The 23,888-nt window shown below is 42.5% G+C and overlaps 1 protein-coding gene across 2 annotated transcripts in view; it reads right to left on the reverse strand.

The window, feature by feature from the left end:
* Nucleotides 1-3,452: 3,452 nt before the first annotated feature.
* MAPKAPK3 (MAPK activated protein kinase 3) overlaps nt 3,453-23,888 on the reverse strand; it is a 92,312-nt gene continuing 71,876 nt past the window's right edge. Inside the window, exons 2-11 of one of the 2 annotated variants that reach the window (XM_050712670.1) lie at nt 22,406-22,609; nt 19,376-19,515; nt 18,478-18,542; nt 16,278-16,357; nt 12,997-13,123; nt 11,420-11,495; nt 11,117-11,241; nt 8,961-9,046; nt 6,112-6,192; nt 3,453-4,633 (exon numbers count right to left, since the gene is read on the reverse strand). In XM_050712670.1, the coding sequence (XP_050568627.1) occupies nt 4,475-4,633; nt 6,112-6,192; nt 8,961-9,046; nt 11,117-11,241; nt 11,420-11,495; nt 12,997-13,123; nt 16,278-16,357; nt 18,478-18,542; nt 19,376-19,515; nt 22,406-22,438 (972 nt within the window). In that variant the 5' untranslated portion in view covers nt 22,439-22,609 and the 3' untranslated portion in view covers nt 3,453-4,474. The remainder of the gene's footprint in view (nt 4,634-6,111; nt 6,193-8,960; nt 9,047-11,116; nt 11,242-11,419; nt 11,496-12,996; nt 13,124-16,277; nt 16,358-18,477; nt 18,543-19,375; nt 19,516-22,405; nt 22,610-23,888) is intronic. The other variant, XM_035547064.2, reaches the window with a different exon arrangement.

A 23,888-nucleotide genomic window follows, 5' to 3' on the forward strand; every position in this document is an offset into this window, starting at 1 on the left:
TCAGCTTGCAAGATTTTTTATAAAATATTGTTTTCTTTGAGGTTTAGAGGTTTACTATCTATCTTCCAAGTCTGCTTCTGACTAGGCTCTCTAGCAGAGAATAAACTATGTTCATTCCCAACTATGCCAACTCTGCTACTAGGAGCAGCCAGGTGAAGAGGGGAAATACTAGAACCTAGAAAAAAAAAAAAGAGAATCCTGATATTTTCACACACACACAGAAGCTCACCTCAAAACATGTACTTCTGGAAGAAATGACTTCCCCCACATATACATTAATTCCCTGTCCACCTGCACTTTCTTTTTCCCTGTGGTTTGTTAGTGAGCATGAAAGGGTGCTGGTGAATGAGCTGGGGTGTGAGGGTCTGTCCTCAAGGACAAGTTTTCCTCCATTAAGTACAGAAAACATCCCATGACTGGGTTCAACCTCTGGCTGAGCACGCAAATACATCAAAGCAGCCGGACATCACTTAACAGCCCTTAAACACAGGTTTAAAGTTTTATGTGTACTTATGATTACATTTAAATATTTAAAAGCCTCAGTTCTCTCCTCCTCACTAAATCTTCCTTTTTCTCAAAAGCTCTTTTGTCTAAACATGGACCAAACAAAGTCTGAATTGAAAAGAGGACAGGAAATTAGATCAAACTGGGTACGTAGCATTCTCATTATCCCTCCTGTCAGACAAGTCAGAAGCGGTTACATAATTGGGCCTCTAGACTCTAGGCAATGAAGTGTTAAGAGAGAAAAGCAATCCCAGTACAACATGCTGGGCTTGGGCAAATAGAAAACATAAAAGTAGGCCAAGAGCTTACCATTAATGTTTGCTTTTAATTGTACCATGTCAAAAAAGGTTCATCATATGGCACATGTGGCCAAAAAGGTTAGAAAGTGTGTAGTAAAAGAAATGGAAGAAAAAAAAAAAAAGGAATTTTATCCATGCTCTCGTATGCACTTGTGCACACATCAGAGAAAGCATGCTTGTGAGGGAGCGAGAAGACGTGTGTGTGAGAGGAGTGCAGTGCGCGGAAGTACAGGAGGCAGCGGCCCGTAAGCAATTACTATGAAAAGGATTGGGGGTGGGGAATCTGTGCACGTCCCTTTTTCAGCTTCTGCTGTAAAAAAATAAATAGACCTTTTAATCCGCGTTTTCCTTGAAGCCCGCTCTATTGACCATTCATTTCTCTCCCTTCCCAGCTCTTTACCTCCTCTATATGGCTGATGAATATGCAAATGAATAATCAGTTTTATAATAGCCTGGCCTTTCTAAAAACAGGCTATAAATTCGGACCCCAAGCAGGACGCTCTAAAGAGACTATTATACTACATGGCTGGGGGAAGAGACAAGCCCCAAATACCACCACGAGCACACCAGAGCTCTTGTGTGTGAACACAGTGTGTGAACGCAGCTAGAAGACGGGCTCCTCAGAGCAGAGCCGCAGCCAGAAAGGGGAATCTCCTCACAGGATCACGGCACGCCTGCCAGGAGCTCTCCGGTGCCCCAGAGCCCGGCATCCCGCCGCCGTTGTCGGGGGGCTCCGGGGGAGGCCCGGGGCCGTGCTGCGGGGTAGGCCGGGGGCAGGCCGGGGGCAGCAGGTGGCGCCGCAGAGCCGGGCCCGCTCCTCAGCGTGCCTGGGTCGCGCTCGTGTGTTCTCGGCCAGAGCGGGTCCCTGGCACGTTGTCGCCAAGTTCTGTCGACTAGGACATGGTTAAAGCACGATGGGAGCTTTACAGAAGGCAGCTGTGCCACCAGCGGGTTTTGCTGTCGGACAGCAGTGAGGGCTCCACATGTCGCATGTCAGCTGCCTCCTGGCTCCCAAGAAGTTTCTTCTGCAAAGCAAGCCCAAATGCAGTACGCTACTTGCATACACTTTCATGGTCAGCATTTTAAGGCCCTCCTCAGGTTCCCCTGAGCTTTACAGTACTCCTGGATGTTGTCACTGCAGGGCAGAATGCAAGAACTATTAGTCCCAATTTAATGAGACGGTAGAGTCCTACTGTACAGGGAGTGACAGCTGAAGGTGCTGCGCCCAAGTCCATCAGTCCCTCACTCCAGCTTCTGAACTGTGGTGTGATAAAGTTTGGAATCCCACAGGGACTAATCAGGCCCTAATGTGCTTTACAGTCCCCCATGGAAAACTGTTCAGGAACAGACATATGTCTTCAAGCTGTAGATAAGCAAGAAGGCACCGGCAGGAAGCAGAGAGCTCAAGCTTTGGGCAAAATGGGAAAGAAAACTTGGGTTACAACAACTTCAATACCACTCTGCCCAAGGCAGCCGGAACCTGACTGCATTTTACAAAGATTGCCCTACTAACCGGAATAGAAGGCACCAGTATCACCCTGATGGGGCACAGAGATGGTGAGGCAGACATGCAGACGAGGCAGACGTAGCACCCTCTAAAATTTGGATAAAGGGTCAGAGATTTGGATCTGACTCTAAACTCTGCTGTTGAACTCTGGGCACATCACAGCTCTCTGTTGCATTATCATTCACAGGAGTTGAATAATATTTGCCTAACTCTTAGGAGTAATATGATAAAAAAAATATATACAGGACATGCTATAATCATGAAGATACCTAGATAAACATCAAATAATTTTAAAATACATCTTTGCAGAGATTAAAATTTAGAAAAACCCTTGGAATAATTAAAAAAACATGCTTAAAGTTAAGTAGCCTTTGAAAGTAGGCATCATTGAACATTTTCCTTCTCCCCTTTCCCGTCACCTTAAACACAGACAAACCTCGCAATGCAATGTGAACTCTGCAACATCAACAAAAATCAGGGTTGACAAGAGGAAGGAATGTTGGAACATGGTTTATTAAAATCAGTTTATAAAACCCTAGGACCAGTTAACAAAGAATAGAGTACTCATCCAATGCTTTGAAGATGGGAACAGGGCTCTCCAGAAAAGGCCTGAATCCTCGACCATGTATTTGTTGGAGGTAACAAGATTTATGTGGAAGTCAGATCTGAAGTTTCAGATCCTCTCTGGAGCCTTGTTTTCCCTCGTCTTTTAAGCTGCTTCTTAGTTTATTAACACAACAGCACTGTGTATGCCTACCACAAAGTAGTTTTTGCTTGTGTCACTGGAAGCACATAATTTTCATTCTAAACTTTGTTAATACTTTCACAAACATTTGCTTTACCTCAACTTAAAATATATATATATATATATATATATAATACAGTGGGAGAAAATACTTTGATTACAAAGTAAAACAAATTAGCAAACCAAGGCTAAAATACCATAAAACAAGAATTAGAATAGGGAAAAAAAAAGTGGATATCCTTATAGGTAGTTTCCCTTAGGTGGTGGAAATCTTTGGATCCAGAAACACTGTCAAAACACCACAGATAAAGTTGCAACCTTTCCCTCCTTGCTCCCAAGAAACAAACCAACCCCAACACCCCAAAATCTGATATGATCAGCATGTCTCAGGCACAGGATCTTGAGGTAATTACCAGAAGGGATGCTGGCAGACAGTGGAGTCCACAGAAAACACGCACTTGCCGTTTCTTCATAATTTCAGAAATCTCTCTTCTAGAGCAGTCTCTCATATATAACTGCATGTCCAGTTGTACAACCTAGATGTTGTAGATCCAAGAGAAGCAGCAATATTCTCTGCAGGATACTTTTGACTAATTAAATCCTAATTAAAACTCTTTGCATGAAGTACTGTTTAAATTAAGAACATTACAAGAGCGGAATCTGACAGTGGCATAGACATAACATAATGGTTATGTTTATAAAACGAACATGTTTTTGAATGAGAAACCATGACAAAGCCAAATCTTCACATAGGACTACATGAAGGACTTTGTGAAAATGGAAATGTATGGATGTTTTTTCCTAAAACAGGAATAACTGCTTACTGCTTAGGTGACATTCTGTAACCACAGGAGGTAAGTTTGGAAACACTGACTATTCTTACCTATTCTAGGATGGAAACACTGGCCACATGCATCCAAAGTAGACCTGTACCTGCGCTACTCATATAAAGAGCAGTGACATTTGTCTCCTTTTTCAGTACTCACGTTTGAACTCCTAAAACACTCCAAGCAGAACACTTGACATTTTTATATTCCCTAGCTTAAAATGGTAGCAGAAGTCACTCTTCTACATGGCTATCAAAGCCTCAGTGCGGTAGTATGTATACTGTGACTGTTTCCTGTTCTCTCCACTCCTCCAACACACTTAAAGCCAAAACAAAACCCGATAACATTTCTGGTATTGCTACACCTTCCCTAGTGATATGCAACTGAATCATGTCATAAATTAGCCTTTAAAAGCAAAGCCCTGATTCAAGTTACAAAAATGCAATCTTTCCCTCTGCTCCCTCTTTGCAGGATACCTTCTTTGCAGTCTATGTGCATTCATGGTACTCAGTCAACTGAGTTGATTGTACTCATTTTAAATTGTTCCTTTTAACACTTTTACCCTCCACCCCCAGGTCCTTGGCTTCTCTTCTCATTGATTATTGCACCCTGGGGCTGCAGAAGAGGTGCTTGCCTGCTTCTGCTTCTTACGGCGTTTGTTCAGAAGGCGGTTGTTGGATGTTTTCAAGTCTTTAATTTTCACCTGATCATAGTCCACTCTCATGGTAGCCAAAGCGCTGGTCATCTCCTCCTGGAAACCAAGCAATTAATTTATTGAACACCCCAAGGCAGAGAGAGCGCAGCCGTCCCCCACTAGTGCCAGGTGATTAATGTACAGAAAGGAACCCTCTGCTATGCTACAGCCAGGAATAGTTGAGCCCTTTCTGCTGCAGTGGACTATGACTAAAGGCTTCGTTCTACTCAGGGATTCATTCAGGAGGAACTATTCACAGCGTTTCACATGTGGACAACACAGGACCACACTCCTCTGGCCCAATTTCCACCATGTCCTTGTGCCCAGCATTTCTTACTGTCTGGTTCTAGGCCTTCACCAGCTGCTAAATCTGGGCTTGTTGTAACAGAGTGAGAGCGCTGTTTTCCTTGCTCTGTTACCAAACTAGGTTAGCAGGAAGTAGAATAAAGAGTCCACACAAAGTTATTTAAAAGCGTGCACTTCAAATTCACATACTTCCTTAATTTGAATTAGCATTTAAGTTCAGACAAATCTTAAACTTTTTAATAAGGCTGTGAGCGAACATCTGCTTAGGTCAATGAATGCCTATGCATTTAGTTCAGGAAAGGAAAAAAGATTAAATATTATGGGAATGCTAGTGGTCCAAGGGAATACCGCTGGGACCTGTACAAAGCACAAGCATAAGAAGTTCTCAGAAACATGAAAATGAAGAAGGCTAAGTGAAAATAGACATTTGATTCCTTTGACTTGGAAGGTGCATGTTGCCTAGGTCCTGTGAAGTTTTATCTTAACACAGTTTAACAGCTGAGACTGCACATTGGTAATTTAAATAAAATGAGTGATCAGTAGAATACCTTAAAGGAATGTTGCAATTATCAAAATGCCAAGGATTGTAAGTGCAGAAAGTTCAGATTTAATTGTGAAAAAATATGCCAACCTGATAAAGGCCAGGAGGAAACAGTTAAGGCTTGCAATCAACTTTTAGTCTGCCCTATAGTTTCACTTTACAGGAAGCATTCAACTGTCATCAATACAAAGAGTAGGTGAGGCACTTGGTTAGATTAAGGGAAAGACAGATACATTTTTTCTTTTTTTTCTTCCTCCATACTAAAACTGTCACAAGACAAGGCTAAGGTTATTTAATGTTGTTTTATAATACAAGAACAGAGTAGAAAAACAGAATGCAGCTCACCTCCCTCTCCCTCAACACTCCCTCTCCTCAACACTGTCCGTTCTCCTCTGTGCTACATACAGAGGCTCAGCAGGTAGCATCATCAATACCTTTGATCATAAACATTTTGTTTGTTGATACTTTGTACAGCTGTAAGGCTGTCAGATGAAGCTCATATAGCGTTCTTTTTTAAACAGTTATCATATATACTACTGTTTTAACCAGGACTGTTTAAGCTTCCCTTGCTTAACATGGTTGTTTTCAAAACTGCCATAATCTCCATGGACATAAGCATCCACAAAGAAAAGAGCCCATCTAATCTCTTATGATTGACTTCAAGAAATCTGAACTACAGTTGACTCACTTTAACTTCATCCCAGTGGTCTTTATCCTCTTGCAGGACCCGTGCAGTATGGAGAGGAGTTGGTGGCACTGCCATTGATCTCTGAGAAAAGGGAAAAATACCAAAAGTAGTGTTCTGAAAAATCAACTTTGAAAAGTGACTGTTTGCTCTTCTATGTGTATGGAGGGCATAAAGCTTTATCTATCACCCTTCATTGGCCCCCATTATTCATGCTTCCTATCACTCCATAAGCCAGTACATAAAAGCTGTCCTGTGTGAGGTAGAGAAGGAATACAGTCTCCATACAACAGTATCTTTAAAGAACAAAAGGAGAGAGAAATCAATGCTGAATTTACTTCATTCTGCTCCCTTCCAGTCCAACCAATAACCCTGGGTTGGATAATTTTTTTTATGCACGCTTTAGATTTTTAACAATTGTCATTTCACTGTTCGTTAATCATTGTTTCAAAGTGGTTATTTTGACCTTTTTCTTCTAGGAATTTGCAGTAGGATAAATTTTCTTGGAAATATGTTAACTGAGATTACCAGTTCATCAGATCATAAATGTGCCCAGAAGAAGAAAGTGTACTATTTTTCAGAGTAAAGACTGATTCAGTATTCTGGCACAGTTCAGAAAACGGGAGTGCATTGCTCAGGACGCTCTTCGACATAAAATTGAGATCTATGTTCACCTGACATGAAAGATTGGTAGATATTTTAAATTAGAATAAGGTACAATTTCTAAAGCACAGTTCCCTAGCTAAATTCAGCAAGAAATGTATTTCTTGCCAGTCCATAAGCCAAACCATAATTTCATTCCGAAAGTCTATATTCCTTATGTTTTCTATCCAAACTTGTTGTCTACTGCTGTGGCATCCTATACTGGAGGTAGCTGCGTGCCAGCAGAGTCTAAGGAGATCCCTGTATATGTCACTGTAACAAACAGTACTTTGGAAGCAGTGCTTATACTTCACTAAGCTAACAGCACCACTGTACCAAGTTCTGCAACAGTTACAGAATGGGAAGCAGAACTCATGACTCCTGCCTCCTCTGGAAAAGTACCCCAGCTTTATCAGGTACAGGTGGGAAGAGGGAAATGGAAAGGTAGCAGACTAGCTTTTGTGGTGTCCCTGAGCAGGTGCTGAAGGTACCCTACTAGCTGCTGTCAGCTACTTCTTATTGAATAAACGGTAGCTACAAGCTAACTAGAGGATTATGTTCTTCACCTGAACTGACACTTGTTGCGTAAGCTACAGTATTATAAACAATAAAGGACACATATTTTGTACAGGCCTCAAATAAAAGGAAAAAAAAAGAGAGAAACACAAAGACTCTCCTCTGCTTCTTGTGAGAGGCATCTCCCTACTCATGTTCCTACTTAGGGTTATAGCAAAAGAAAAGGAAGAACACAGACATAAGCTGTATTGGTCTTTCCCTCTCTGTCCCTCTGCCTCATGGGAACAATAGGTTCAGCAGAAAAAATGCTAATCCGCTGCTCATAGCGCATTCTTCCAGGAATGGTATTCTACCACAGCTCTTAGGTGCAGCAGTCTATAGACCTTGTCTTTAATCTCCACCTCATTAATTGGTTATATGAATATTTCAAGTAACATGTGTTGCTGTAGGTGGTAGCTTCCTTAGATATTAGGCACTCGTTCTGTGAAATTCATTGCCTGCTGACTTCTGGAACACCTCCTTTTCTTTGGTCTTCAAACACTTAAGCTGGAGGTATTTACTCTGAACAGTGATTACATTTTTATTCAGTTAAAAAAAAACACTTAGGAACATTGCCTAGGTTCTGTTCCAGTTTTACAGACTCTTAGTAACCTTAATTTCTCAGCTTCCACAACTCTAAATGAAGACATCTAACTCCTTCATCAGGATGTTATAAAGCTATGTTACCGTATGATTCTAGGGGCTTTCAGATCTTCAAGCAGGCATTATAGAAATGCTGACTATTAGTCATGCCTCTGTTTCTGCCCCTTCTTCTGAGAAACAGCATAGAAAAAAGCACAGAGAAAGCATTATGGGAGAATAGAGCATTCTACAGTACAAGCGATTTTGTTCCTGGCCAATGATGTTTTGGGCAGTAAGAAACAACACAGGTCCTCTTTTCAGGCACAAATGTGTGAAGTATAAGCTATTATTTTGAGTGAAACCTAGAGCAGAGATGATATTCTGAAACTCAGCCTGGTAACACATAGGATTCTTGTCTCTTCTTTGAAATATTGCATTACGAACTGGTCCTCACCCTCCAACCCCCACTTTATTTATTTGTTTATTTATTTAGAAGGAAAAGTAAACTCAGCCAAGATGCAGAATGAAACCTGAACTGGGACTGTTAATAGCTCTGTGTACCACCTTATCTGGTAATCTCTTACAGGGCACTAAGCCGAAACCCTTGCTCCTCCCCCAGGCGCTTCCAAACTCTGCCAAGCATGAGAATTCCCACTAAGCATAGGACTGTGTTCACCCTAACACAGCTATGTACAATGGTGCCTAAGACCACTAATAATAGCTCTCTTTAAATCCTGCACTGATGAGGTAAGTACAGTTTATTTTTATATATTTTAAATGGAGTAACACATGCATGTGCTTCAGACAACAGCAACTGCCTGCTTTCAGAAGATACAGCTATATTCTGCTTAAAAGGATGCTACTGTGGGTGTCTCTCTTTGCTTGTCCTCTGGTAACACCAAGAAAAATTGTGGTTCTACAGGCAAATGCCTCTCTGTGAAGGGCACAGTAGGTTAATTAAGTTATTAGTTGTAATCATCATCTTTCTCTTGATGTACTACGTGGAGCTACACAGTAAGTTCTGCATGCAGGAATTCATCTTGCTCCCTTGTAAAAAGCTATATGAAACTCACGTTAATCCAAGGGTGATTCATAAACTGAGAAACTGTCATCCTCTCTGTTGGGTCAGTCTTCAGTAAGTGGCGAATCAGTTGTTTGGCTGAAAAACAGGACCAACATAGTGTGTTGTAATCTATTACTGTGCTCCCCCAAATCCTTGAGAACACGAAGACTTGCTGAATGAAGAAAGATAATTTTGCGGAACTCAAAACACTTAACTATTGCTGCTCCCAAGTTAAGAAGCCATGTATAGTGTGGGAGGTTATTATGCTTGAAGAGGCAGAACATGAAAACATCCAAAACAAAAAAGGCAAGAGGGAAAGATAAATGATTGGAGATTCTACTCCAATCTACTATGCTCTCTACTTCACAAACCCAACTGTTCTGAGAGCAAGAAATTGAGAAAAAGGGAAACACAGGAGCAGAAAGCTACCTGTCTAAAAGATGGCAACAAGCCTAGCTGAATGAATGCATGAGTTGTTGCTTTGAGGAGTGATAGAAAACAAAACCTAGTACAGGTCATGAAAACAAAGGCAATAAATTCTGACAACTGAGAGGCCACTAAAAGGACAAAAAAGTCAAAGAAATGAATTACATAAACAGGCTTTGCAGCAGCTTTCTGTGAACATGGTATTGACCAAAGTGAGAAGTACTAAGTAACTGAGATGAGAGATGATCAGAATTTGAACGTGAGTTTCAGTAATGTGAACGGACAGGAAACACCACACCCAAGGGACATTATTCAGAAAGACTTAAACATAACTTCCTAAGGAAAACATAGAAAAATTTTGAGTAAGTTCTTTTAGCAACACTGAATGACAGATGACTAAATGTTTCTAAGGAGCTGTAACGGATACAAGTTGAGACTTCAGTTTGATGGAGGCCACAAAGGAGGTGTACAGTAAAGATTACCTGGAGTCTAAAATCTACGAGGTAAACAAACAAATAAAAAAAGAAAAAAAAAAGAAAAAAAAAAAGAGGAAACCATGAACAGAGTCCATTAAGATGATTAGATGATTACAGGAAGCTAGTGGGAAATTCAGAGGTAGTCTCCATAGATGATGCAATGAAGAAATGATCAGAAAAGGGAAACCATGACAGAACAGTAGGGAGGAGTAGGAGGGCAAAAAGAGGCAGATTGCTGACACTGTCTGATCAGCCTAAAAGAATGCCCATAAGCTAGCTAACCTTAGTAGGTTCAAAGGTAGAGGGCATCTATCTTCACTCAGGCAAGCATATGGAAACCCTACACATTTTCAAAGTGAACGTTCTCTGATCAAGCTCCCCTAGGATTCTAATAACTGCTGTAAAATACAAACAAGTCTAAAGACTGACACATTATTAAGCCAGACACGCGTAACTAAAACATCTTTCTTACTAATGTGAAGTAGATCGTGCTGTATACACAGCCATGGGATCCAATGAGGGGTTACACTACCACAGATTACAGTGTTATCCAAGGATAATTTGTTACTGCTTTAGCAGCAGACCGTAACAGGATGTTAAAAGTAGCAACATAAAGGGCTTGTTAGAAAGAAGATGTGCTCACAGATTGCTGACCCTTCTCTCTAAGATGATGTGCAGATGAGACTTATGGGTTATGAGACTGTCAAAATAATAGGGAATCAAAACCATCCACTTTCAGGACACTGGTTTGAGCCCATCCAGGTCACAGCTGAGCAGCAGCAGCTTTTGGTCAATGACTTATACAGAACAAATTGTTGACCTTGATTTAAGTGGTGGCTGGCAAGTTTCCTTATCACAAAAAAGCTAGCATGAAAAGTTGCCACCCTTACTGGCTGTATCACCAAGCAGGGCAAAGACTGAATGAGTTCTTAAAAGAGTTTGCCTTTCTTCCAACTAAGCTTGCATTGCAGTCTCCTTTCTCATGATTAAATGCTTTTGTTTCTTGAGGGTTTAATCCGGGCTTTCACTAGCACTTGCTGGAATTTGAAAGAAAGTTTTCAGTAATCATTTACTTTCTATAGCACTTAGGTTGCTGGCTAGTATCTGAGTTCCCATTCCTTCTCTGTATCACCTTACAATAAAAAAAATAATGTAAAAAATAGAAATAAACATCAAATCAGGTTTTTAGAAATAGTCTTATGTAAACACTCCTTCACTGTACAACACCATGCACATATTCATCAGAAGCACTGAGCATTGGTACCTTCTTCTGATACTTCAGCCCATTCTGGATTGGGAAACCCATATTGCCCCATCCGAATTCTTCTCTTCATCCCTGGAGAAATAGCTTGTCCAGTGTTTGAGTAGAATGGAGGGAAGCCACACAGGCTGTAAGAATGGACAAAATAAGTCTTACAACTAGAAAAAGCCTTTCATCTCTTAAGAAGTCCCATGAAAGCTTATATGCTTCTGAAGGTTGCATGATCCTAATGATTAATTACTTTTAAGTGCAGATTTAATAAATTTGTCCTTTTTCTGTTGATCTGGACTCTTTCCAAATACTTACAGAATATACGTGATGACACCCAGAGACCACATGTCACATGATTTGTCATACTTCTCAGGACCAAGGACTTCTGGAGCTGAAGAAGAAAGAAAAAACAGAAATTAACAGAGAAACAGATATTTCCTCTCATTTTCATCACCTTATAAGTAGCAGCACACTTCAATAACAAATATGGGAAGCATTAACAAAGCAAAACAAAAAAAATACACCACAACTCACTGCAGGAACTGTGTAGGTATTTTCTGTGTGGTATATTCTCTGTAGCTTTAAAGAGGAGGAATGGAGCTGGCAAAATGCCCTATACTCTTCACCTTAGTGTCTCTCTGCTCAAGAGAGTACTAAGATTGCAAAAAAGCAAAAGGAGCTATAGCTAAATGTGTACAGGGAGACACAGCACTAAAAGATGCCTCAACATATGTTCTAGAAAGCAGAACAGAAAGGACCTACTTGAGCTGTGATAAAATTTTGAACAGTACCTAGGTGGAGTGTCTTTGGCTTTCCTAACTACAGAGCACTGTATTTTTCTTTGGCCTCCAGAGCACTGTATTTTTCATTAAGTAACAAAATTTTACAGAGATACATTTAGAGGGGATATTCACTGGGACATGTGATCTGGCAGGGAGCTTGATTTTGTAAGGAAAATGACTCTATAAACAAACGAGCAATCTCGCTGGTTTAAGGAAAAAGGTGTTGAGAAGGGAAATGTCAGCCTGTTTATGTACAAATATAAAGGCAGAAAAACATATATGCGAAAATTCTTTAATATTTTATCACTAATTCCAGTTTAAGAAAACAGAGAAGAAAGCATCAGGAAAAAATATTGCTATCATAGGTTTCTGCTAACAAATGAGTAACAGTACCTTTCATCACAAAAAAAATAATGTAACACCTACATGGACCAAGTGGAAAGAAAATTAAGCCCTTTTTCCTCCAAAGAAATTCCAAGCACAGACTGCCTTGGTCATACCATATGGTGAATGACTATTAACTCAAAGACTGAAAAGGACACACTTTAAAATGAGTGCACAGAGGACAGTCTAATGTGGCATTCATTACACAGTGCTCTGTCACTGGACAAAATGCAGGCAAAAATTCAGCTGTGATTAAGTCACTTTGGTCTTTTATTATTAATTCCTCCATTTGCCATCTTTAAGAAGCCTTGCAGCTGAGAAAATACTCTCCTTGTTTTTTTATTGCATTAGTTAAGGTATGAGAAGTTTTGCAAGGAAACACCCAAATAATTATGAAGCTGAGTTCAAATTGTGGCTTTTATTGCATCATCCAGAGGAAACATCAGGTTTACTTTGGTGTAATCAGAAGCAACATGTTCTCTCTCCTCGATCCTCATTGGCATTCTCTGTTAAGGCTGTTTCCTCTGCAACCACGGAAGAAAGCAGGAGGACTGGACTGGAATCAGACTAGGTTTTGGGTTGGGGTAGATCTCATTTTAAATTCTGCAGGCTCCCTCTTTGCATTGCATCCACAAGAGAGGATTTGCCATCCATTCCTACAGCCCACGGACTCACTATAACGGGAGGGATAAGAAACACAGAAGAAATGCATCTTGGATAACTCACCCACATAGTAAGGAGTGTAACAAGGGGTCTGCAGCGCATTTTGTACAGTGGTTTCTTTGGCAAAGCCGAAGTCAGTGAGTTTGAGTACAGTATCCTTCTCTTTAGATGTGTAAAGCAAGTTTTCAGGCTGAAAGACCACCGGGAGAAAGGATAAGCAGAGCAATGAAGAGAAGTCTTTAACAAGATGTACTGTCAAACCATTCCCGCTTGCCTGGATCACCACCAGCATCTCAGTCCTCTCTCATGGTCCATCACACCACACAGAAAGTTCCCTCCCAACGGGCAAGCATCTTTACTCAGACTAGGGATCAACATCCTTCTCTGCATGGTATTTGTGAGAGTACACGGCAAGACTCCATCAGATCCAATGGGCATCAAGTCTGGGTTCCTAAACCTCTCTCTAGTTCACTGTACTTACTAGGATTGTTCCATCTGACCAGCACCATTTGACCTGATGGTACTCTGTAAAGCCTTCAGGTAGCTGAAGTGGACAAGAAAAGTCATCAAACTCTCTATGAGCAACTGACACCACTCCATCAAAACTGACACAGTCTTACCCTGATCCCCCCCTTCCTCTGCCTCCTGAAACCTGAGTTAATTCCAGTCTTTACAGAATCACAGAATCATCTAGGTTGACAGAGACCTCCAAGACCACCGAGTCCAACCTCTGACCTAATACTAACAAGTCCTCCACTAAACCATATCACTAAGCTCTAAATGTCTTTTAAAGATCTCCAGGGATGGTGACTCAGCCACTTCCCTGGGCAGTCCATTCCAATGCCTAACAACCCTTTCAGTAAAGAAGTTCTTCCTAATATCCAACCTAAACCTCCCCTGGCACAACTTTAGCCCATTCCCCCTTGTCCTGTCACCAGGCACGTGGGAGAATAGACCAACCCCCACCTCGCTACAGCCTCCTTTAAGGTACCTGTAGAGAGTCATAAGGTCGCCCCTGAGCCTCCTCTTCTCCAGGCGGAACAACCCCAGCTCCCTCAGCCGCTCCTCGTAAGACTTGTTCTCCAGACCCCTCACCAGCTTCGTCGCCCTTCTCCGGACTCTCTCGAGCACCTCCATGTCCTTCTTGTAGCGAGGGGCCCAAAACTGAACACAGTAATCAAGGTGCAGCCTCACCAGAGCCGAGTACAGGGGGACAATCACTTCCCTAGCCCTGCTGGCCACACTGTTTCTTACGCAAGCCAGGATGCTGTTGGCCTTCTTGTCCACCTGAGCACACTGCTGGCTCATATTCAGCAGGCTATCAACCAATACTCCCAGGTCCTTCTCTGCCAGGCAGCTTTCTAACCACTCATCTCCCAGCCTGTAGCGCTGCTCGGGGTTGTTGCGCCCCAGGTGCAGGACCCGGCACTTGGCCTTGTTGAACTTCATACAGTTGGCCTCAGCCCATCGGTCCAGCCTATTCAGATCCTCCTGCAGAGCCTTCCTACCTTCGAGCAGATCGACACATGCATCTAACTTGGTGTCATCTGCAAACTTACTGCGGGTGCACTCTATCCCCTCATCCAGATCATCGATAAAGATATTAAAGAAAACTGGCCTTAGTACTGAGACCTGGGGGACTCCACTAGTAACTGGCCTCCAACTGGATTTAACTCCATTCACCACGACTCTTTGGGCCCAGCTACCCAGCCAGTTTCTAACCCAACGAAGCATATGCCAGTCCAAGCCAAGAGCAGCCAGTTTCTTGAGGAGAATGCTGTGGGAAACGCTGTCAATAGCCTTACTGAAGTCAAGGCTGTAGACCACATCCACAGCCTTTCCCTCATTCACTAAGAGCATCACTTTGTCATAGGAGATCAGGTTTGTCAAGCAGGACCTGCCTTTCATAAACCCATGCTGACTGGGCCTGATCGCCTGGTTGCCCTGCAAGTGCCGCGTGCTGACACTCAAGATAATCTGCTCCATGAGCTTCCCTGGCACTGAGGTCAAACTAACAGGCCTGTAGTTTCCTGGGTCTACCTTCCGCCCTTCTTGTAGATGGGTGTCACATTGCACCACATTCCTTCACAAAGGCTCTTCAGAAACAGAATTTGCACAGAGAAGGTACAAGTTCTTGTGCACAGCATGGGCAACAGGACATTCCCAGAATCTGCAAGTGATTGGACTTGTTTTCCAGTTTCTCAGTCATAAGGAATCTATGCACTATTTGATGCTAGTATTTAGGGACATCTAGAAGAAGGAAAGGATTGAAAGAAAATAGAATCGAGTACCTATTGAATAATTTGTACCATTTTTAAGTTAGTTTGCTGAGCATAGTTTGTAGGGAGCACTTGGGGCTAAGCAATTCATTTTCTGTGCTGTTTATAGGCAATGGCACATAGCTCCACAAAAGCGAACAGATTTGTTTTGTCTCTCAGCTGTTAAGCCATTCTCCAGTTCCTACCTCAGGACCATCCCCAGCCCCCAAACATACCCCTCAGTGACACCAACCAGTGTCAGTTCTCCCTCCAGCTAAATACACAGAAGCATCCACAGAAACTTCATACACTCAAAATTGTGGAATCAAGCAGGTGCCTCAGCGCATCACTATGTGGCCTGCTCTTTAGCACACTGCATCTCACACTGCCCTATTGCTGTGCTAGGAAGTCCTTGGTGCAGCTATCTTGTCTTTGCTTATGCTCTGTGCTTTACAGAATACAAACAAAATACAATACTACAAACCCCGTCAAAACTCTACAAGATTTGGGTACAGGCTTTAGTGAGTAAAACACACTGTTCCACATGGCAATAACTGAGAACTTCCTATTTTTCCGAATACTTACAAACACTATTAGCATGGGCTGGATACAAGGAATTGTATTATTCCTCCCATATTTGCAGTTTCTCTTGTTTCTGAAGCACCCCCCAACCCCTTTTTTTTTTTTTTTTTTTTTTTAAGGCAAGTATGGTTCTGAAAACAAGTAGTAACTGATAAAGACTGTAGGTAGAGGTATAATACCTACTGTAAGTTTACTTCAGGCAGTGTTATTTTCTTGTTAATTAACTGGATTCCAAGTTGGTAGTACCCATTCAGTTAGCCATCTGACTATCACCTTGATTCTTCTGCATTCTCTACACAACTGGGAGGCATTAGCACACATGAATATTTTGACCTTGGACTAGATGTGAGCTAGCTGTGCACAAATCCCTTCTCACACACTGGCAGAGGAATAGGAACACTTTGATCATCTGATTGCACTCCTAGTTCTATTTAAACCACCACTATCCGTTTATTTTTCTGCTTTACACTCTTTTCTCCTTGACCACACACCTTCAGGCCTCACCTTGACGTCTCTATGGGCAATGTTCATTGAATGAAGATACTGGATGGCTGTTCCGATGTCTCTCATTATTTCAGAAGCCTCTATAAATACAATTTTAGAGAAAGGTCACATTAACATTCCCACTGTAACTCAGGGACATGCTTGGGAATGCTTATGACTTACAAACAGCTCGCTGGAATACAGGGCTAGCGTCAAGACTAGAAAATCTAAAATTAGCCCTAACAGCTGTGTTTTGGTTTTGCGGGCAACCATACCCCCCAATTCCCTGGCTGCTCAGCCCTCCTCCTGAGCATGCACAGCAATTGAACAGTTGAGACTTCTGCTTTTTATGAGCTTATAAATTCGTGCTTTAATTTGCTCACCAGAAAAGCAGCAAGAGCAGAGCAGGTATGCAAGCAACGTGCAAGACTGTGGAGAAAGGACTGCCAGCCAGGACATATCTCCAGTAGTCCTGTACATAACCTTGGTTATCTTAGACAGAAGCTTAACTTTCAGCTTCTAGTTCAGGAGTAATGGGACAGCTTTTGTAAAGACAGAGCAATGTAACAACATGGTAATTTTAGGACAGGTCACATCTTGTTCCTCATTGTCTTTAGAAGTTTTTGCTCAGAAGAAACAAAGTCAACAGTTCTATTCTAAAAAGCCTAGACTGCCTGCTATAAAACAAGGTGTTTCCAAAATTTAACATATACCCCAGTGGTAAATTCTTGGTGGTGGTGAGCTGCCTTGCAAGAGCAGTACTCGAGATCTGGACGAATGCAGGTACACAGGGAGAGGTTTCAGAGCAGGGAGGAGGTTACATTCCCATTGTAGCAAGTGAGCATTGTATTATATCTTCACTAACGGGGAAACAAATAGCAACTTTAACCTGCTGCTCTTTTCTGCATAGGTGAGAACCTCAGCTGCAGTAGAAGAGAGAAATTGTTGTACTATAACCTGGAATTGAGATTGAAATTATGCAATCTTAGGCAAGAACAATCAGAAAAGCAGAAACACTCATCTCCTTCACAGAAAGCCTTGCACAACCTCTTCCTTCCTGGCCCAGGCCAAGAACCATGGCTCCTAATGGAGAGTTGTGGCAGATATATGAAGGGCCAGCAGAGATGATGAATCACGTGGAACAGGGCTCATTTATCTCAAGAATGAATAAAAGTGTATTTCTATTTTAACATTCCCAAATGGTCTCTGAATAAGTATGGAGAATGTTATACAATGGTATTTAATGCATGTTTTTAGCATAGCAGAATCACTAAGGACAATTGAAACAGTTTCCTCCCTGGAATCTTTTGTTTTAGGGAGAAACAAATATAGCACCTGAAAATGTTCATTCTCCTACACAATTCTCATACCACTTCAAGGATTCATCTGAGGCTAGGAAACACAGGATCAAGAAAAGCCCAGCCTCTATGCCAGACTTAGAAAACAAAGTAATTTACAAGCTCAGGTATAAATTTTTCCTCTTCAAATCATTTTGTCAGGACGCTAGTTACATACACTAATGTTTTCCCTCTTGAGCAGAAATAACCTCCTCTGTTGTGAATGGGCTAGGAGAACGACAGTCAAGCACACCTGTGGTACTCTGCAAATAATAAATAGCAATGACAATAAAAATGGCAAGACTATTCTATTACAAGCTCTGTCACTGACTCATAGCAGGTCTTTAAGCATGCACATAGTCCCTATTATAGATGAGCAGGCTTGTTTACCGTGTGGCTAATAACACTTCCTTTCAAGTAGTACTTTAAAACCCTTGAGTAAGAAATGTTTCATCAAACGTGATTTGCTCATTATATTCATCCCCTCACAGTATAGCTGTGCACAGGGACATTACTTGAGGGACAGCCAGAAGAAAAATCACAGTAGGAGCTGAGCTGATGTTGTGGTCTGGCAGGAGACCAGGAACAAGAGTAATAGAGGCTGTGGTGGTTCATAAATGAAGAAGCTGAGCAGATTTGCACAAGGAATTTTCCTCTAACCTTCCACATCATGCCTAAACTTGGCACAGTCAGCTAACTCCTCATTTACAGGAACCTTTAAAAGTAATCGTTTACTACAGAGTTGGATACAGAGTTAAAAAGCATAAACAAACCTACAAAAAATGAAACCAAAGAAAAATTCCTGTAAGAGAGAGCTAAGCAAGGGGACAAAGAAAAGGAGAAGCGATCTGTCAAACTTTAATTTTAAACTTGTGATTTTTCACCTCTCTCGGTGAAAGCTTGATCTCCTCTCTCCTGGATCCTGCTAAACAGCTCTCCTCCCTCCATGCTGAAACAAAGAACACACACACAAAAACAAGAAAACAACTTACATGAGCAAGAAAGACCAAATTAACACCTGACTGTGCATCTGTGAACCATGGCAGGAATGGATTAGAAAAGATTACAGACCGCCTCCTATGCCAATGCTTCCTGAACATCACACTTCTTTGAATCAATGCACAAAACCATTGTGATACGGAATAAGCAGAAAACAAAACAAAACCAAGGAGTTTTGATGCTTTCAATTTAATGCACACTGACATAAGGAACATGACACCCACAGTTGGGAAATCAGATACACTGGCACAGGGAGGCTGACAGTAACCTTGTTTTGTGTAAGGGTTGAAGATGAGAAAAAAGAAAGGAGGAAGCAAAGATACCAATAATGATTATTCATTCATCTCCAGTGAAGACTCTAGTTGTGGTTACAGATCATGGAGAGAGTAGGAAAAGTTGTAGTCAAAACAGTAGCAAAAACAATCCTGTTAGATCATAGGAGTTGCATCTGAAGTCCAATCACAGACAAAGTGCATCATATTTGCAGAGACGTATCTTTCAAGACTGTATTAATTGCTCAGCTTTCCTCAGGATATTTGCAAAGGAGTACAAGGAAAATTTATATTGTGTTTAAGGTTCCTCGTTCTTCCATTATACAAGTTGACTGGAGCAGCTATACATTTACCTACGAGTTCTATAAAGACAACGAAAGGTTTGCTGTGGTAACTAAACTTGTGCTGCTGAGGAAGCTCTCTTCATTCTTACGTAAGCCAACATATTCTCCCTACTCCCTCCACCCCCTCAAAGAGCAATGCTTGGTGGGGGGCTGCTGCTGGTCCATACCATTCCATGACAATGAGGAGGCATCTCTTTCCGTGGTGTATGTTCTCATAAACATCCAGGATGTGGACAATATGGGGACACCCTGAGGCCCGCCAGTGATATTCTACTTCCTGACGAGCTTTTGGGTTGTCGTACAGGAGCTGTAAAGAAATAGGAAAAAGCAATGTCATCACTTTGCATCATTTGGCTTTAATTTGGTACCTACATGCAACTAGCCTTCGAGTTCAAAGATGACGACAAGTGCTACTCTGGGCGCATTCTCCAGCCAAAGGATGCCAATCCATCACAGGACTTTTACCAGCTCTGAACTGCCCCACTTCCTAGACTGAAGAATACAGAAGCAACAACTGGTCCCTTGAAGCTGGATGGACCTTGAGTGGCAGCGAGGAGAGATTTTGAAGCTGAGATGGATATAGACCCATCTCACCTGTCTCTGGACGCAGAACTGCAGGTTTTTGCTACTTGTTTGCAGTATTTGCACTGCAGTCAGATGGAGAAAAAGGTGTTGTGTAAAGGGAACTCCTGCAAGGAAAGCAGAAACCTTGTGCAGCCAGGTGAAGATGGAGCAGAGCGGAGCTGGAGCCTCCCGCTTTCTGGATGAAACAGGGACTTGTTCAGCAAGTAGGAAAAAATGAGTGTACCATAACTGTAAAAAAGAAAGGAAAGTTCAGGAGGGAGGCAGAGCCTCCTTCCCATACCTTTGGTTTATAGACCACAAGGTCCACAAGAACATGAAACTAAGTATCCTGTGAAAATCCCATCTCCCTTTTGGACGGAAAAAAAACGTGCTGGGAGAAGATGCAGTCTCAGGACACAACCACTCAGATCAAGAAAAAATTGCCCTAAGTTAGGGAAAATAATCCTGTCTTCAATTCAGGATTAATTCCTGTGTGGAGCAAAAGTGATTTCCTCTTTATGACCAGTTTTCTTATGCTCAGTTGCCCTCAGTTGCCTTCCAGCTTTTGCCTTAAGGATGCCTTTCAGGACATCTCCTTTCAGTGGACCAAGGACAATTAAGCACACCCATGCATGTCTAAGGGCTAAAGCCTTAGTAGGTAATAGCATTGAGAGGCTGCATGAGATCTTCCACAGAAAAGCATCTCTGGTCCCCTCACTCAGTTCTCTCTGCTAAGGGCAATTACCCTCCCACCTGCCCCCCAGGTGCTAGGAGAAAGGTCTTCTAGGTGTGATGCAAATCCTTAAACTTCAGTGAGATTCAAAACAACAAGAACTTTCATGCTGACTCTGAATGTGCTTCTTAAGTACTACGCAAATTGCTCACCACATCAGGGTCAGAACGAGACCTTTGACTATGTAGGTGAGTGACCTCTCTCTGTCACATGTAAGGCCAGTTTATTTTAAAGGCGTTAATCTCTAGAAGAGAGAGAAGAGCTCATCTTTCCTGAGCCTGGAACCTCATACACAAGGAATGTGTCCCTTCCCATTTGAAGAAGTGTGCTGCATCAGACTCTGCAGCCGAGCTTTTGTGCAGTGGCAGCACATCACTGAATCATGCCTTTTCTTCTCTGCCCATTCTCAGTCTCGTCTCTCTAGACACCCATAACACTTGGTGAGAAGCTCTTTACTGCACATTTATATGGATCCTACACAATACGGCTGTGATCTGAGTCTGGTACTTCATACATAATCGTAATGATGGAGCAGCAACAAAACGATGCCATATAAAGCATCATCAAAAGCATTGAAAAAGAAATAAAAAACAAGGGAAGAGCAATCACCTCTGATCTATTCACCTTAGAAAAGGACTACAACTGTGCAGGAACTGTTTTCAAACAGGCAAACAAAACCAGCCACTTCTGCACTATTAGGCTTTAGCCTGGAGCTCTTCTCACTCATGCTTGCTATCAGGTCCCAGTCAAAACACAACCTCATGATAATTGCTGAAAACAAGTATTAACACGTAACCTGTCATTAGGGGCCTGTGAATCAGCCCAGGAAAATGAGATTGCTTCTCCATCCGATTGCCATGTTTCCCAAGGCTCAAATGGTGTCACAGGCGTCTCTTTGAATATAGGGAAAAGCAAGATTTAAAGGTCAGAGGAAGGAAGTCACAAACTGTAGTTTCTGTATTGACTCCAACTGAGGCAATTTGTATCACTGGGAAAAAAAGCTTATACTCCTTCGCTGCTTCCGCAAAGCAGACACAGCAGCACAGCAGGGAAGGCCTGTGACCCCTCACGAAATGCTGGGGAAGCGCTGGGAGACCACTGGACAGAACATGAGAGGCTTCTCCTCTCTTCCAGGCTGGGAACAGGATAAGAGCTGCTCTGCTGGGCATCCTTTTTTGTGCTTTTGGGAAATACAGAGCGGCTGCGGGAGGCACTGAGCTGCCTGAGCAGGGCAGGCAGGAAGCCTCAGCACCACGACTGCCCTGGGGTCCCCTCAGCTCCGCTCCGCAGGCGTGGTGGCCCCAGCACAATGCCCGATTTTCAGCACTGCAAGGAGCTCTCGCGGAGTTCAGTGTCCTCACAGCCAGCCTACTTCTTCCACAGCTGTGTTGTCCACCCAGAGCACACCCCTTGGAGATCACTCACCATCTGCCTCTTCCTTTCTCCCCCAGCCTGGCGATGGCCTCATTTCCAACACAAGTAACTTCCTAAAGAAAAGAGGTGGCTCCAATTTGGACAAAGAGCCCATTAGCAAGTCCAAGAGCACTTGCTTTACTTCTTTCAGCCAGCAGCCCATTCAGCAGCTTTTCCTTCACAGCCACTGTGTTCTAGTTCAGTAGGACTGTCTATCAGCATTTTCCTCTCTGCCCTTCTGAGTTTGGGCTGCTGCCTAGAGGTCTCTTCAAAAGTTCATTAAATTACATGTGCAACAATAAAGCCCAAACACCCTCGGGATTAACCAGGCTATTCAGAAAAGCATTATGGGGCTTACTGCTTGGATATTACTGGATTAGTGTCACTTCTGAGCAGAACACTGCAAAAATCTTCTCACTTTTCCCGTGCTATTAATTAGACATAACCATTACCTTTACTAATGTTAACTGCATTATAAGCTTTGTACCTGTGCTCGCACAGTGTGCAGAGATGTTTTCATGTCTGTACTGAGTGCTTATGAAAATTATTTCACTTAATTCTCTCTCTTTGAAGAGCTTTTACAAAGCATTTTGATACATAAGCACACTGCAGCTTCTTTTCTCCAACTCTACAAGCAAGTTTTCTATGCTCCGTAGTGCCAAGCTCGAATGTACTCATGTCAAGATGACACCTGGAGAAGCAGAGAAAGGGAAATGCAAAAATGAAGAGCAGATACTAAGAAAAGTGATACAAACCAAGCAACATCTGATGTATCAATCAACCACTAACCTTTGAATTTCTCCTTCTGAGCCTTAAAAATAAATGAAATCTTACATCTAAAATTGGACACCATAAGCTATACCTTTTCTGAAGTCTCAGAGTTGCAGACGATCTCTAAAATGAAAGCCAAGCAGGGTTAAAGGCACCAATTTCTACTAAATTTAGATGATGATTTAGAAAGTCTGGAATTCTAGCCCAATGCTAGCATAATTGTAAATATACACACTGCCATCTTCCTGAGACCACACCGAGACCACTCTGTGCTCCTAGGGCTGTGACAGCTTTGATAAGGCTGTGACCAGGTCCTCTGATAAGCTACAATAGTGCAGAGGTAATCATCAACAAACCCAGAGCTTCAGAAAGTTTTCCAGTCTTGCTGGTCCATGCCATGGTTGGAGCAAAGAGCAGCTTTACAGAGCAGTACCAGCTCAAGGAGCCTCCAGTCGTCCTCCTAAGTTCCCAGGCAGTTCATCTGAGTCACAGCTTGTCACGAAGGGCTGTAGGCAGGATGATGAACCAACCTAATTCCAAATCAAGGCAAACCCCCCAGACATGCCCCATCTCCCAGATTTTTCATCCAGTGCACAGCAGCTTCTGCATAACAGAGTGGGGATGCCCAAGTCCACGGACAGGCAGCACAGCTTGGAGCTGGAGCTGCACAGCAGAAAACTGGTTCTGCTGGAGCTCGGCATTACTGACCCGCTGTCTGAAAGAAGCAGATGAAGCAAATATTAAAATTTCTTCACCGGGAGATCACCAAAACCATGGGCTGATGGAAGGCAAGGGAGAACGAGAGCTCTAGAGGGAACTTGTCCAGGAAAAGCCAGCAAGAGAAGGGAAGTGCCCCGTGGTGTGCTCCGCCTGTCTGTGGGGACCAGCAGGGACTGGTGGGCACTCCAGGATGTCCTGCCAAGCCAGGACCTGACAGTGGGGATTCCTCAACCTGTGAGGTTGCACCTACAAAACAAAATCACTTTTGAACCACAGCTTGGAAGGCCAGCCCCATGTAATTTTTCCCTGTGCGGAATTTCTTGACTGGGGGAGGAAAGGAAAAAAAAGAAATAGACTGAAAAGTGGCACAATATCTTCTAATTGCTTTTCCATTGATTTGGTGTTGTGGGAGCAAGGAAGGATAGCAGGAACCCTCGTACCTTAATAGCCTGATCTATACAGGAAACAGCCTTCTAAGG

This window comes from Cygnus atratus, chromosome 10 (genome assembly GCF_013377495.2).
Source record: "Cygnus atratus isolate AKBS03 ecotype Queensland, Australia chromosome 10, CAtr_DNAZoo_HiC_assembly, whole genome shotgun sequence".
Taxonomy (NCBI): Eukaryota; Metazoa; Chordata; class Aves; order Anseriformes; family Anatidae; genus Cygnus; species Cygnus atratus.